Below are 16,252 nucleotides of genomic sequence, written 5' to 3'. Positions count from 1 at the left end.
AGTGAGTACAGACTGAGAAGCCCCTCGTTAAAATTTGGAAAGAAGGTAAGAAGAATTCATAAAAAGAAGAAGTAGGAAGAAAAATGTGCAGAGAAAAACAGGGGAAAGAAGAGGAATTAGTCGAGAAAGTACAATGGAACACAAAGACACTAAAAACAGACGAATTTAAACCCAGTAAATAGAACCAGAACACTGCGTCTAGTTCAAAATCGGGTCATCCCAGTAGACCGACAGCCCACGATACCGATAAAACAGAGATATAAATAAGGGAAGATATAAGAATGTCGTTCTTGTGGGCGATTTGTCTCATGGGCTGTTGCCTCATAATCACAAGTGCCATCGTCTTTGACACCGTGTCTAGGCCTATACTGCGGTCCGAGTGGTGTTCCACCGTACCATGCGTTCCCCCCCCCCCCCCCCCCCCCCCCCCCCCACCCCCCCCCCCCCCCCCCCACACACATCTCTCTCTCTCTCTCTCTCTCTCTCTCTCTCTCCCCTCTCTCTCTCTTTTTTTTTCTCTTTCTCCCTCTCTCTCGTTCTCTCATGACGGTCTTTAATAATTCGGTTTGATGAAGTCCACGACATATCAATGATTAGTCGAACCTACCCAGTCCAAAGGTCCACTAATGCAAACAAAACCTTAACGTCATCCGTTGATGATTTAACTTATTAATGATTAAGATACAAGCAAGCTTACACCATTAAGAGTGTATACTAATTATACACATCTTGAGTCATCTCATAAAGAAAGGACCATTCCAACATACCGTTTTGGAGAAATACAACAATGTTATTTTTTAACAATTGAAGTAAAAGGTATTCAATGGAAACTCTGAGGCACACGGTATAAAAAAGAAGCTACTAACAAACTGGTTCGTTTAATTGAGGATCCAAGACATCATAACCGAAAAACAGTTCCTTTGTTGTGGATACTGCTCTAAACTGGTCTGATATTGCACGTACAAGCCCGAACGCGGAACAGATTTGGAAAATCTTATTCTGGGGGGAATTCAGTACAATAGAAGGATTCAGAGAGTACCTAAACACGAGAAAAAACATCATGACGAGGCTCAGGATGTTATGGACTTTCTTGATGATTTTTGCACCAGCCATCGCCCAAGTTGGTAAGTATAGATTAGTAGGAACTGCAACGAATTAAAGAAAAGGTCTGAGATTCGTAAGATGTATCGATAGTATCCACAAGTTACATCTATAATAACGTACATAGCACAATAAATGCTGCTATCGTCAGAAAGTTTGTGATTGAAACTAACTCAACATGAAATCTGAAATACATGCACCATGCTTAGAATATTGTCAAATATGAATATATTTCCAGATAAATAAAAGGAAAATGGAAGCATATACAAGAGAATAACTTAGCATGATGAATTAAGATATATTAGGGAAAATATGCTTTGCCTAATTGCTTGGCAACGACAACAGCACCATGGCGCCTAAATCACAGTATTAGGCGCGTTACAAAATAAATGTGCATTATCATTATAGTTATTATTACGACTACTACTAGTACTATTACTAATTTACTAATGCTACTGCTACTACTACTATTTGTATTGTTATTATTATTATTATTATTGATGTCATTATCAATATTATCGTTATTATTATTATTATAATTACTGTCACTATCATTATCATTGTTATTATTACTTGTATTGTTATTTTTTATTTATCATTATTTGCAATGTTATTATTATTGGTATTATTATTATTATTATAATTGTTATCATTATTGTTACTATTATCGTTATTATTATCATTATTATTACTACTACTATTATTATCGTTATCATTGTTATCGTTATAATTAACATAATTATTAACATGATGATCGTCATCACCATCGTCATCATCATCATCATCATCATTGTTATCGTCGTTAGAATGGAGTTTGTTCAAATTTTATTTAAAAAATATCTGAAAATTTATTATTTGTCCAAATACTGACTTAAAACATAAACATATTTTACACTATGCTGTTCCACTGGCTTATTTATTACACATTGTTTGTTTTTAATTTGTTTACAAGTTAGTAACAGAATAAGTTGAAAAAACACCAAATGATAATTTTATTCTTTTAGGGAAGTTATTTGACATTTTGCCCTTATTTTAGTTCCCCTTTCTCATTTTCAACTGGTAAATTTGGTCTCTTTTGATTTTGATACTGTTAACGTGTATTATTGCATGTATTTTTAAAATTTATGTATGTATAATATTGAATGATCTATTATTTTTATATGAAGATGAAAATAAATGAACAAATGAAAGTTTGGTATTGTAAAGACAAAACAATTTACCGTAGAAAGATGAAGAACAGTTTTCATATATTTCCCTTAACGTTCTTTATCACATGGCCAGTGGTAAATGTTTTTGCTCATGTACATTTTGTATGCACTCATGCCCACTTCCAATTCGAAGAAAGAAATTCCATCAAATTTAGACTTGATTTGTTACATAATTACAAAATAACGAGTGTTCCTATTCACCCCGATGTTGAGGTGATAGGAACAGAGTATATGCCCCTCAACAAGTTATGCAATTCATGTTTTAGCGTAAATACAATAATTATCTCTTGTTATATTGTTATCATACTCGACGTTGGTATCATTAAAAGTATGTTTGTTCCACTCTACAGCGTTGCTCCATTGAAAGTATTGAATAAGGTGAACTTGAACTTAAACATTTGTAATGATTATGTAATCATGGAATGTGAAGTACACCTAGTATGAGGCCAAGTCAAAAGTGAAAAGTTGCAAAATGCATTGCCATTGTCAAAAGTGAATTCTCCATTTGTTTTGTTTGGAGGATGGATTGTGTTTTAAAGGAATAATAATGCATTTAAAACTTGGGTGGAGATAGTGGCAAATGTGACTTACCAACTACGTCAATGTCAGGTTGGGATTCGAACCATCAACCCATGGATTCAAATTCAAGTGAATGAAATATTATACCACGGGACCTCCACAAATGGAAAATTGATGACAAAATGATAATCATACATAATATTGATTTTCGTTTGGTATATGGCTTCTTTCGTTCCCTTATATTGGGCAATTTACCTGTCATCATGCGTATTTATAAATAAAAATCAATTACCACCATACATATAGAAAATTCAGATTTTAAAATTGAATTGAAGTATATCCGAATGAATATGATAGACGAGAAAGTAAAAAAATGCCTCGGTATTACACAGATTACATTTGGATGGAAGGCGATGTCCGTCTCGTTGAGGGCTCAAACAATGTTGATCGCTACGAGGGGCGACTCGAAATCTACCACGATAATCGCTGGGGCACGGTATGCGCTAAAAATAAATGGGGCAAGTCAGAGGCTACGGTCGTATGTCAGCAACTCGGGCGTGCCCACCTTGAAGTCACGAGACATTTCGGACCCGGTCGCGATGCCCAGGTCATCTTTTTGGATGAGGTACACTGCTCCGGCCTCGAATCGACCCTAGCCGAATGCCAATCTCCTGGATGGGGGGTATATGATGATGGCTGCACCCATGAGGACGATATTGGTGTGGTGTGCGGTTCTGGTGAGGAATATGACGATATAAGGATGAGATACGCTTGCTGTCGTGCTTTCGGCTGTTGATCAAAACATGTACCTGTAACGCTTCTGCATGCAAATGCATTTTGTCGCTAAAACAGACAACAAAACTCATATAGCTTGTGATTCAGCTTCATCTCAAGTTTCAGCTTCAGCTTTATATCAGGTCAAGCTTTCTGAGCACCAACGTAATACAAAAAAAGAGAAGGGGCCAATGTATATCCGCCTTTCCTAACAGACTTCCGACCAACCCCAACCTTCTCCCAGAAAATGAATGTATAAATATTGGAAGATTATTAAAACATAGGTATGATCGTATCCGTCAGATTACTCTTAAAAATCCATAGAGGATGATCATCGTTCTAATCGTTTTTTTTTTTTTTTTTTTTTTTTGGGGGGGGGGGGGGGGGGGGGAGAGGGATTCATTGTGCCTTTCGCATTGTCATTTTTTTTTTATCAGAACATACCTACTACTACTTTACCACTACGAGTACTGCTACAATACGACGACTACTATTACTACTACTACTACTACTACTATACTACTACTACTACTACTACTACTATACTCATCCTGACTATACTACTACTACTACTACTACTACTACTACTACTACTTCTACTACTACTACTATACTACTACTACTACTACTACTACTACTACTACTACCAACACTATATACTACTACTACTACTACTACTACTATACTACTACTACTACTACTACTACTACTACTACTACTACTACTATACTACTACTACTACTACTACTACTACTTCTACTACTACTACTACCAACACTATACTACTACTACTACTACTACTACTACTACTACTACTATACTACTACTACTACTACTACTACTACTACCAACACTATACTACTACTTCCACCACCACTTCTACTATACTACTATTATTACTACAATACTATCTACCTACTACTAAACTAGTACTACCACTACAATCTAGTACAGTTTGTACTACTACTGCTATACTGCTATTTTGCTACTACTAATATTACTACCATTACATATCTTAATTATCATACTATACTATATTATTATACAACTACTACTACTACTACTATACTACTACTACTACTACTACTACTACTACTTTATTATCATTATCTATAACGATAACAAATGCTGATAAATAATTGTTTTCATCGTGTAATCATAATTAGATACATGGTTGTATTTGACATGAATTTCATTTCTTGCCAAATCTTTAAAACTATTTAACCATGTTATCAGAGTGTCAATCATTATTTCATCAGTGACGCATATTATATATATATATATATATATATATATATATATATATATATATATATATATATATATATATATTGGATAAGGCAGACTAATTGTGCATGGTTGCAACTCCGAGTTTCACGCCTTGCGAGCGATCATCAGGCAACTTGTAGCATTTTTGCTCTGCCCATAAGCATTGAGCACTGTACGGAGGAATAGACCAAATCTTAGTATATATATATATATATATATATTCCTTATACTATTTTAGCGATAAAGGCCGTCGTATCAAAGTAACCACTCATCAAATCTGCTGTATGAAACCGAGTTAATTATTAACGAATATAACATTTTGTGTACTCCACAATTCCCTAATTATCGCGGGTCTATATTCCTCCTTTCATAAGATTATCTCAGTCGGCGAAATATCTTCTTAATGTCTACAGGAAGCTCCGAATTATTATTTTCGTTTTTATTTTAAAAAAATAGTCAGCAAAATTGTTATGTTGGAAACTTACTTATTTTTACTAAGTTCATATAGATAAATAGTAATTTAGAACACGATGGCGAATTCTTGAAACTAATCATATTAGGGCAAATTTTACATGCGAGCATTACAATACGTGAATGGAAATAATAGAGCGTATATAGAAAAAGTACAATTTTGATTCCATGATATCTGCATGATATTTCTAATGGAATTGTGGATGAGAGTCTGTTCAATCAGATGGCACTAAAACTAAAAGTATTGAGAATATTTTACGTTTGAGTGTTCTAAAGCCTTCCATGGCCAGACGCCAACATAATATATCAAAGATTGCTTTACATCTCGTAACCCATCTCGCCCTAATCTTCGCTCTTCTCAAGACCCATTTCTGCTTACCATTCCTAGGACCCGTAGAAAAGCTGGCGATCGATCATTCACTGTTACTGCATCCACAGAATGGAACAATTATCCCTCTTTTATTAAAGCAGCAAATTATTCCACATACCAATAAATTTAAGAAACTCTTGAAAACATACCTCTTCCCTAAATAGTTAACTTGAGCACTTTTCTTTTCCCTATCCCTTTCAAACATTGTGTATGTACCTTTTTTGATGAAATTCGGTTGTACGTTATGTATTATTATTTTATGTAAACGCTGTGAAATAGTTTATTATGGAGAGCGTACTAAATACTAGTTGTTATTATTATTATTATTATCATTATTATTATTATTGATGAGTGAGCACCGGCTATAATCGAAAAACTCGCGGATATTGGTCTGTTGGTACAAAAAATGTTTTAGCCAAGGATTGGATCAAAGTACAAATCAGGGAGTTATCGCATGTATTCTGTTAAGTATCGATAGTTGATTTGAACAAGCATTATCTTTAACCCTGTAAACTATAGCTGTACATACCCTAAGTGGCATATCAAGAGATTGATAAAGGCGAGAGGCGGCATCCATCCTCCCAAGACAGGGGTTGAGCAAATGTATCTAGGCAGCCCCTTTCTTGTATATACCCCCATAGTAAGTTTCTTTGAATGACGAACAGAAAATATTACTTACAGTATGTCTACGTAAATAGCAAGTGCTTACATTATTGATATTATTCTGCATAGTACTGTTGATGATGATGATGATGAACAGCATTTGTATAGCGCCATTTATCTGCAAAAGCATTCAAAGGCGCCTGGCTCCCTCAATATGTCACATATTATTCGCAATGTTGCCGGAAAAGATAGGTTTTGAGTTCAGATTTAAAGGTATCAATGGTATCAAAGGTATCTGTTGTTGTAAATGCATTCGTGTCGCACTGTTTTGTTGACGTTCACCCTTATTAAGAAGATTGTACAAGCATTTTATTGTCATTATTTGTGTTTGTTAAGTATTTAGCAAATTTGAAAGCGATCTGGAAATTTCATGTAGGACATGGGGGGGGGGGGGGGTGATATGCATTGGGGTGATATGCATGCATAAGTCTTGTTCTGCAAACTCTCTCTAGAAAGATTAATATGGAAACCTGTCTCTGCAGGGTCCGTACGTGACATCAACATTATTGATTTAATCAGCTTTAAATGTGAAAGATATCATGTAAAAAAACTATCGCGTTCTCAACTCTTCTTCTTCCTCTCCTTGCCTCGATCGCTCCCCTAAACTGTCCACACCCTCTCTCTCCTCCATCCGCTTCTCTTGCCCTCTACCCCCTCTCTTCATTCTCCATCCATCTCCAACCTATTCTTTGTTGATCTCCTATTCTTATTCACATTCTGCCTCTCCCTCCCTCTCTTCCTCTTCTCTCATCTCCTGCTATCCTCCCGACCTGTCTTACCCTCTCTCCCTCTCTCTCTTTCTCTCTCTCTTTTTCTCTCTCCCTCTCTTCCTCTTCTCTCATCTCCTGCTATCCTCCCGACCTGTCTTACCCTCTCTCTCTCTCTCTCTTTCTCTCTCTCTCTCTTTCTCTTTCTTCCTCTTCTCTCATCTCCTGCTATCCTCCCGACCTGTCTTACCCTCTCTCTCTCTCTCTCTTTCTCTCTCTCTTTTTCTCTCTCCCTCTCTTCCTCTTCTCTCATCTCCTGCTATCCTCCCGACCTGTCTTACCCTCTCTCTCTCTCTCCTCTCTCTCCCCCCCCCCCCCCCCCCCCCTCTCTCTCTCTCTCTCTGTCTCCACACACATACTTATCCGCATCCATCCTGTCCATATCGAACACAGGGGCACAAATAGAAGGCGACCTTCGACTGGTCGGCGGCTCCTCCGACATTGAAGGCCGCCTGGAGATCTACCACAACTACGTGTGGGGCACGATATGCGACGACTACTTCGACCTAGCTGACGCCGACGTCGCTTGCCGGCAACTCGGTTTCGCCAGCGCACTGGCGGTCAAGGAGAAGGCGTATTTTGGCTCGGCGGTTTCGAGCACGGTGATTTGGCTGGATAACGTGGACTGTACGGGTAAAGAATTGACGCTGACCAGCTGCTGGGACCGCGGTTGGGGCGTCGATAACTGCGGTCATAATGAGGATGTTGGAATCATATGCTCGATTTATTCAGGTACTTCAAGGGAAGATAATGATTAAGACGAAAAATAAACTTATTTATACAATTTGGCCACTCCCCATCCACGGACGAAGAAGAAAAAGAAAACAGAAAATATAAGAAGAGGAAGAAGATTAAAAAGAAGAGATGGATGGTAATTTTTAGAAAAAAGTACCCCCCCCCAAAAAAAGAAAAGAATAAAAGCAGAAAATAAGAAAGGAGCACGATTCTCAAAAGTCTCTGACAAGCAAAAGAAAAAGAAAAGTTTAAATTTTCATATAGGCAAACCTTGAGGGGGCGGCAAGAAAACCACATAAAAGGGAGGGGCGATTTTCCCCTTTTGTTTCATTCTTTGGTATACTCAAGGTGTGCACGATTCTGTTTAAAGGAGGAAGGGGGTAAAGGATGGGCTGTACCTCCAAACAAACTGCTATTGCCCCGTACAAAACAAAACAAAAATAGTAACAACAAAAGAAAAAATTAAAGAAAACTAGAAATTTAATTCGTCATGGGGACGAATTAGGTGGTCTGTCTTCAAGTCTTATGAGAGATTATAATATTTACTACATTGAGAAAGGGAGAAGTTATATAGACATGTAAACAAAGATGATCATCATGATGATCATGATGATGATGATCTTGAGAGTAATTGTGATGACGATGATGATGATCATGATGATCATGATGATGTTGATGATTATCATCAACAGACCACGATGACATCAGACTGAACAAAATTAGAGAACATTTAGATAGCGTATAGTCTCAGCTACAACATACTCAAAAATCAACAAAAACCAAGCAGAAATAACAGCGTTATTGCTCGCAAAAGACAAGAATGTAGAATCCAGATTTGAGAAAAAGTCATCTCCCATAATTACACGCCAAAAGTAATGGATCTAGTGATAATAGGGTAATAATAAAGTAAATATGGTTGTTTATTACATTATTTGCAATTGTACGTGTTTTAATATTCAAAGGAGATGGTAGAGTGAAAGGTCAAAAAGAAAAAAAAGTGAAGAAAAAAATTGTTGGAGACGCCCGGACTCGAACCAGGGACCTCGAGGTCGGAAGTCAAGTGCGTTACCGATATACCAAAACATTTCCCATAGAGAATACACGTAAACGGAAAATGGAATTATCAAATCCCACTTTGTATGTGAGATATGAGCATGATCCCGGCATCTGATCGAGAAATAAATGGCACACTTGTGATAGCTTATTGTCTCAGCTACAACACACTCAAAGCTCAGCGTAAACAAAGATAAAACGACGGAGATATGGCTCGCGAAAGACGAGAATGTAGAATCCAGTTTTGAGAAAAAGTCATGTCCCATAGAGAATACACGCAAAATGTGAAAAATTGACATGCCTCCTTTAATCGCGAAAATACGCCATGATGCCCTTGTCAAAATGAAATATCGTGGTGACTGCATTTGTAGACAATATTCTCAGGTAGAACATATCAAAATTTGGAAGAAAATTAATCAATATTTACAAAGATACGATCAATTTTCCAAAAATATTATGACGTCATAATATGCAAATTGAAATTTTGAGTTCGGAGGCCATTATGATGACGTCATGAGTCAATTGAGGGTCAAATGACACATGAAATCATATCTCCAACTCATGCTTTTTCTAACCATGATATAAAAGTTGGGGTCAATGGACTATCTGAAGAGCTATTATGATTTTTAAAATGGCATGTTTTTGATCAAATTTGCATTATATTGCCCATAGCAGCACGCGCGGATTTTGAACTTTGACGCGCGCTCACGGCCTTATGAAAGGTCAAGGGTAACTGAAAAAAATGTAAATTGTCATTTACGGTAAGAGGAATCTAAATCATGTAAAAATTTTGAATTTGACCTTTTCCGCGCGCTATGAGCGCGCGCAACGCGCGCGGGGACACTTACGGACGGAAAATTTTGAAATGCTTAAAATGACCTGATTCGTACTCTCCTTTAATAGTTAAGTGATTTTGAGCATTTGTAAATTTTGACGCACGCGTATGTGCGCGTCGTGACCTTTATGTGACCTTTGATGACATGACCTGTTGACCCTTGACCTGAAGTATATGTGATATGAATATGAATGACCTTTGCTTATGCATCACGAAGATATGATGGATAACGTGATTTCACAAAATGGCGCCTGGATGACGTCACGATGACCTGATGACCTTGAAAATGTTCCTGTCACGTATCGTGACAATGACCTATGACTGTGTCAAAATTGAAAGAAATTAACACAACCGATCTTGAGTTAATCGATAAACAAAAAACGGGAAGAAATAAAAATAAAGAATAATAAATAAATAAATAAATAAATAAAGAAAGAAAATTCTGACGAAAACAATAGGTGGTCTGTTGACAACAGACCACCTAATTATCTCATTAGTAGCTCATAACAAATTTGTGCCAATAAGTGGCAATGTGTAAAATCTCAAAACACATAAGCGAGGTCTAGTTTTTGCAACACTAATGCAAATGAGACATAAAGATGAAGTTAGGCCTATTATCTAAAATTAAAATAACCATCACTATGTTTGTATTATCATAACGACTTCTTATCATAATGACCACAGCGAGGCAGGGCGATCTCCGTCTCGTTGACGGTGAAGATCTGGACGAAGGTCGTGTGGAGATCTATTATAACAGTGTCTGGGGTACAGTCTGTAACGATTACTGGTCTTACGACGAGGCTCGTGTCGCATGTCGTCAACTTGGCTACAATGGTGTAACATACACTAAGACCAGGTAAGTATTTCCACTGCACACATTTTACTGATGGTTCAACCAATCTATCTATCCATCTTTCTATCCATCTATCATACAATCATGGGCGGCGGAGCGTCTTTCAAAGTGGGGGTGCACCAGAAAAAGGGCACTTTCTGGAACTTACACTGAATTTTCAAGATTACAAATAAATGTCATGAGCCAAACAATTTTGGAAGAAAATGTATACTGGGTGAGTAGTTTAGCAAAGAAAGATAAGGAAATCAAGGTATAGTAGCCCCGACACCATGTGTACTCCCTTATACATCTTTCTGTCACAGAAACGTACGCAGGATTTTTTCAAGGGGGGGGGGGGGGTTTAAAATCTGGCCCAAAATATTTTGCTCCCGAAAATTTGGAAATCGCGCCGGCCGAAAAATCGCTCAGGGGGGGGGGGGGGGGGGGGGGGGGGAAGCGGACACTTTTTTTTTTTTTTTGGTCTCGAAATTTGAAAATTTGAAGAAAAAAAATCGTTGGGGGCGGGGTAAGGTCACTTTACGTTAGCCGTGGGCACAATTTTTTTTATTTTTATTTTTTATTTTTTTAATTTAAAAACAAAAACAAAGGGGGGGGGGGGTTTTAGTTTTTTTTTAGGGGAGTTTACACACACAAAAATACCAAAGGGGGGGTTTGAACCCCCAACCCCCCCCCCCTGCGTACGCCCCTGTTTCTGTGTACAGTGCTTGTTACTTTACCAAGATTGGGCCAAATTTATTATGATTTTGATGACTCCAGAACCTTGCAGTACACACCAATACTTACATGCTACATGATCAGCTTTTTCTGATCCATTCCACACCTCTTCTTTCACAATGCAATCGCATTAACATAACTCACCTTTATCTTTAAGATTTTAAACCTGATGATTACTGAACCTGATGGGGTTTTACACACAATCTCGCAATGAAAGAATAAATTTATAATGGCCTTCCATATATTACTTAATGAGATAACTATAAATGCAAGCGAGTTTAGCGAGCGAATTTTCTGGGAAATTTGAGAAAAATGCTCTCAGTCTCTTTGAGCTATAGGAGTATATACATGTATTAGGGAGGCTATGAGAAATCTATTGTTTCGTGAGAGATGAGAGTTGATAAAAACATGTAATAATGGTCATTATGTCTCAGTCCTTTTCAGATGAAAGACATTTGGGAATAAACATGCGGGGTTGCCTTGAGTTTGAAAACTCCTACATTGTCTAAAGCTTTATATTCCTGAACAAAGAGCCACTGATTATCTTGGCGTTCTACGAAATTCAAAAGAGCATGATCCCGAGCATGATGTTTAAATGATGATAGGTTGGAAAAATGCGTCTTAGATAAGTTGAATAAAATATGTCGTGGTAGTTTAAAGGGGCAAACGTTTTAGTGTAAAAAGAGCATGCTAATTAGGAGCGTCGTGGTCGAGTGGTTTAAGGAGCTTGACTGGAGATGCGAATGTCGAGGGTTCGAATCCCAACAGGGCACTTAATATCCTTTGGCAAGATATTTACCTGCACTTGCTACTCTCCACCCAGGTGTTAAATGGGTACCCGGTATAGGATGCGACCGTCATTGTTGGTCAAACAGTTTTGAGCGTTAAGTAACGCCTTGCTGGAATGCTCCCCAGACCCCAGGGAGTGGAGATTGTGCACACAATGTGTGCGGGAAAGTATTGAATCCAATGACTTGTTCGACTCCAGAAACTGCAAAATACTGCTGCACATAAATTTGCCTATCTTTCTATCCATCTATCTTTTCCCGTCAGTCAATATGGACCCGGTCAAGATCCCATCCATCTTGATGACGTCCATTGTTACGGATATGAGGCGACACTCCTTGGATGCTACAGGTTGGATTGGGATACCAACGACTGCGATCACTACGAGGATGTTGGCATCAAATGTGCACGCTCTAATAACTGTACGTAGGCTTAACTCCAAGTTCAAATCTCATACTTGCGGGGATCTAGGATTTTCTGGCGGAGGGAGGGGAAGGGAAGGGGGGGGGGGTGGGGAGTGGGGGGGGGGGAGTTATATGTCTCGAAATCCTCTGATATTTTAGGTGTCATTGTACTCTTACATTCTCTAGCAAGCAATAATAAGAGAAATAAATAATACAATTTCAAAAAAAAATATTTTATATTCTCGATGTGTACTTAAATAGAATTATGCTAAATTGTCTTTTGCCGGGGAGGGGGTGGGGGGGGGGGAGTGCACGTGCCACCCGTGTCCCTGGACCCACCATTAAATGTGCTTCAAACGGTCACAACAATTCGTCCCTGGTAAAACCAGAAGGTGACCATAAACCGGCAACATATTTATGTCAAAATCCGTGCTATTAGCGAATAATAAATAAAGTTCCTGCTTCTGGGCAATTCAGCGCTTTTAATCTTTAAATTTATGTGTTTTTAGTTATGCAAATGAACAAAATGAAATGAATAGATTGGTAGACTCCTAAATGTATTGTGACAGTGAATTATATATTCTTGTTTTAATGCATGTCTAATACATGCAACCTCCTTGTTACAGGTTAGTCATTAGTTTCTTTTATCTTTCTTTTAAATATTAGCAAATCTGGAGGGGTGGGCTATCAGCCTCATCGTTATTGGTTCCCTTACTTTCGTCGGGTTATTCGCAGTTATTATCGGTAAAGTATGCTCGAAGCCGCGGTCAAAACGCAACGCATCCTCAGCTGTTGTGACTTCCAACGAAACGACCCCCGTACAGACCTACCCGGTGCAGGTCGGTTCGGCGTACCCTCCACCAACCGCTTCGTACCCACCACAAGCAGCGTCAACTGCACCAATGACCGCGCCTTACCCGCCGACCGCAATGGCCTTCCAGGCGTACCCGCCGACAGTGACCGGCATTGGTGGCGCCCCTCCTGCATACACCCCAGTACCGACCGGAAACACGCCGCTACCTGGTGGTGCAGTAGCCGCATACCCGCCCGCAGTGAATACTACTGGAAGTGAGGTCTAAGGGTAGACATCTGTGAAGGGCGGGGATGGGTGAGGATGGGGTATAAGAGATCGGATGGGATGGGATGGGGGTTGGGATGGGGGTTGGGGATAGGGAGGTGATGGGGTGGGGATTGGGAGAGGATAGGATAGGGTCGGGTGTAGTAGGACTGAGCCTAAAGAACGAGGGATTGAAATTGTTAAAACTCTTCTGGCAATGATGGAGGGCATATTTACAATTGTTGATGAATGACAAATGTTAAGGACATTTCTGTCTGGCTGTCTAGTTAGGTGTATAATTGCCATTATACATTCTATAATTACCATTTAATTGATTGTACGAGTAGCTAAGTTAGTAAATGTCCTTGTCTGTACTGACTATTTTTCATTTCATCATAATTAAAATTAAGATAGAACTTTAAAAAAAAAATCAAATCAAATACGAGAGAGAGAGAGAGAGAGAGAGAGAAGGGGGGGGGGGGGCTGGCCAAAAGAATGATCAATGAACAGCTAAAATACTTAATTAAGAGATATGCAACAGACGTGTAGCAAAGTGTGCATTATCTTACAATTGACAAAACACTTCTGAAGTATATATTATGAGAACCTTTTTAAAAGATACGTTCATGGGAAAGTGCCATTGATATCATGCAATGCTTTGCTCTCATAGCCAACGTAATAACAGGAAGAAAAGATGTTTGCAGAATACACTTTTAATATAATTTAGTAATATAATCACTAAGAGTCATCACAACAAAGAAAAATCAAAATAAGTACCAGTAAATATTGATTCTCATGCTCATTTACTTTGTGTAGACATAGAGAGGGTAGGTTAATATTAGTATTTTATTTTTGTTTTTAATTAAGATACAGAGCATTGAAACTTATTTTTCTGCAAAAAAAAACACTATTAGCTACTTCCTAAAATAAAATAAACAACCGTTCTTATGAAAATACAGTTATGTCTTTTGTTTGATAATTTATAGCATTTAGATTCAATCTTTTTATAGGCAAATCTCTTGTATCGATCAGTGTTTTGCCGTTTGATGGTGTAATAACATAAAAAGCTTATTATAACCATGTTTAAGAATATTGTAATTATTTCTTTTCAAACTCCTGTTATGATGTGGAACTGGATTGAAGTGGTAATTATATAGTTTTAGAACAGCATATTTCACTTTTCCTTATTTGACTAGAGATCTGTAATTGTTTTCGTAACATGTCACGTGACTGTTGATTATTGCACACCTACAACGCAGAAGAGCATTCAAGTAGCATGATAATCACTAATACTTAAACAAAAAAGGAATGCCCTGTTAATATAGACAGTCTTATAAAGTTAAATAATTTTGAAGATACCTTTTAGCAATGTTGTAATTAGTAGTTTTCGAGTGCAACATAGTTTTCTTTCTTAAATCTCATATTGTGGCAATAAAAATATCTGTATGTCAATGAATGATGAGCTAGTTAGGATCATTTAGTTTTTGTCAATATACATTTTGTTTACATGTTCATGTTTTTGTCTATGTTCTTTGATGCAATAAAAGTAGATAGAACATAGTCATCCATCGTAACATTAAAAGAAAAGAAAATGTTGATATAGTACGTTGATGTACAAATTCAGAACGAAACTTTTCTTACTGAAATGACTTCGTTTTGCATTTATTTTGGCATGTACACGATTCTACATTTGATTATTAAAATACCAATGGAGTACAATCTTTCTCCGCCCCGTCTTTCTCTTTTTTTTACGTCTTCTGATTCTGAAAAGATATCTGAGGGTTCCAGCGATCGACAGTATACCGTCGGCCCAAGAGAATAACCCCCACCCCCGAGACTGATAATTGGTCTCGATCGCCTACTGCACAACTTCCCTAGAATGCTAACTAAATGAACACTGTCAATCTTGTGGACTGTTAGTCTGCCTTTTAATATTTATAGTTGAATTATGCACATGCTTTAGTTTAGACATCAAACATGTATGTCTGCCCTATTTGTCAGTATACTGAGCTTTAAAATATATGTAGTTTTTTCTTTTACCCATTTCCTTAACCATTTCTGCATTGTTAACATTTAAAAATAATATCAATTGTCATCATTAATTCAGCATCTGGTATTCACGACATAAAAGGTCCATAATGAACGTCTCACTCAGCGGCGGATCTATAGGGGTGGCAGAGGGGGCACGTGCCCCGGGCGGCACTTGAAGGCACGCAAGGACAGAAGAACAACAAACAAAAAGAGAAAAGGGAGGAAAGGAAGAATAAAAACCATGATCATATTTTAATGAATAAATTATGGTTTGAGAGAGAAATCAAATGTAAACTATATGTACTTATCCCATATAATGATGTTCAAAATATGAATGTTTACGGTTCGATTACAGCCGAGGATTTAAAATTTTAAATGTTCCAATATTTGGGCAGCCAGCGAGGTGGCCAAATTGAATTTATTTTTATGTCAAAGTAACATTTTTACCAATAATAAATATTGTTATTATGTATATGCTCGTTAAATGTATAAACAGGATGATTGATACTCCAGACCTCAGCCCTCCCCCATGAAAATATGACCAACAAATTATGCCTATGATTTCATCGCTCCCATTTTATATGGGTGAATCCATAAGAAATTCAATGGGTTAAAAGTGCAAAAGATGTACCGCAATTTTAT

The 16,252-nt window shown here is 37.7% G+C and overlaps 1 protein-coding gene across 1 annotated transcript; it reads left to right on the top strand.

Annotated features, from left to right (window-relative positions):
- Window positions 1-709: 709 nt before the first annotated feature.
- LOC115920960 (neurotrypsin-like) lies at window positions 710-13,637 on the top strand. The gene is made up of 5 exons (XM_030977783.1): window positions 710-1,124; window positions 7,536-7,874; window positions 10,450-10,621; window positions 12,386-12,540; window positions 13,189-13,637. The coding sequence occupies exons 1-5, from the start codon at window positions 1,061-1,063 to the stop codon at window positions 13,599-13,601; spliced, it is 1,143 nt and encodes a 380-aa protein (XP_030833643.1). The 5' UTR covers window positions 710-1,060; the 3' UTR covers window positions 13,602-13,637.
- The last annotated feature ends 2,615 nt before the right edge of the window (window positions 13,638-16,252 follow it).

Source organism: Strongylocentrotus purpuratus, unplaced genomic scaffold (genome assembly GCF_000002235.5).
Source record: "Strongylocentrotus purpuratus isolate Spur 01 unplaced genomic scaffold, Spur_5.0 spur5_contig_810, whole genome shotgun sequence".
Classification (NCBI taxonomy): Eukaryota; Metazoa; Echinodermata; class Echinoidea; order Camarodonta; family Strongylocentrotidae; genus Strongylocentrotus; species Strongylocentrotus purpuratus.
This window is presented reverse-complemented; position numbering and strand designations above follow the sequence as displayed.

Coding starts and splice junctions, on each gene's coding strand:
- LOC115920960 (XM_030977783.1), top strand. CDS start 1,061: ATGACGAGGCTCAGGATGTTATGGACTTTCTTGATGATTTTTGCACCA. Junction 7,875..10,449: donor CATATGCTCGATTTATTCAG/GTACTTCAAGGG, acceptor TAATGACCACAG/CGAGGCAGGGCGATCTCCGT. Junction 12,541..13,188: donor ATGTGCACGCTCTAATAACT/GTACGTAGGCTT, acceptor TTTAAATATTAG/CAAATCTGGAGGGGTGGGCT.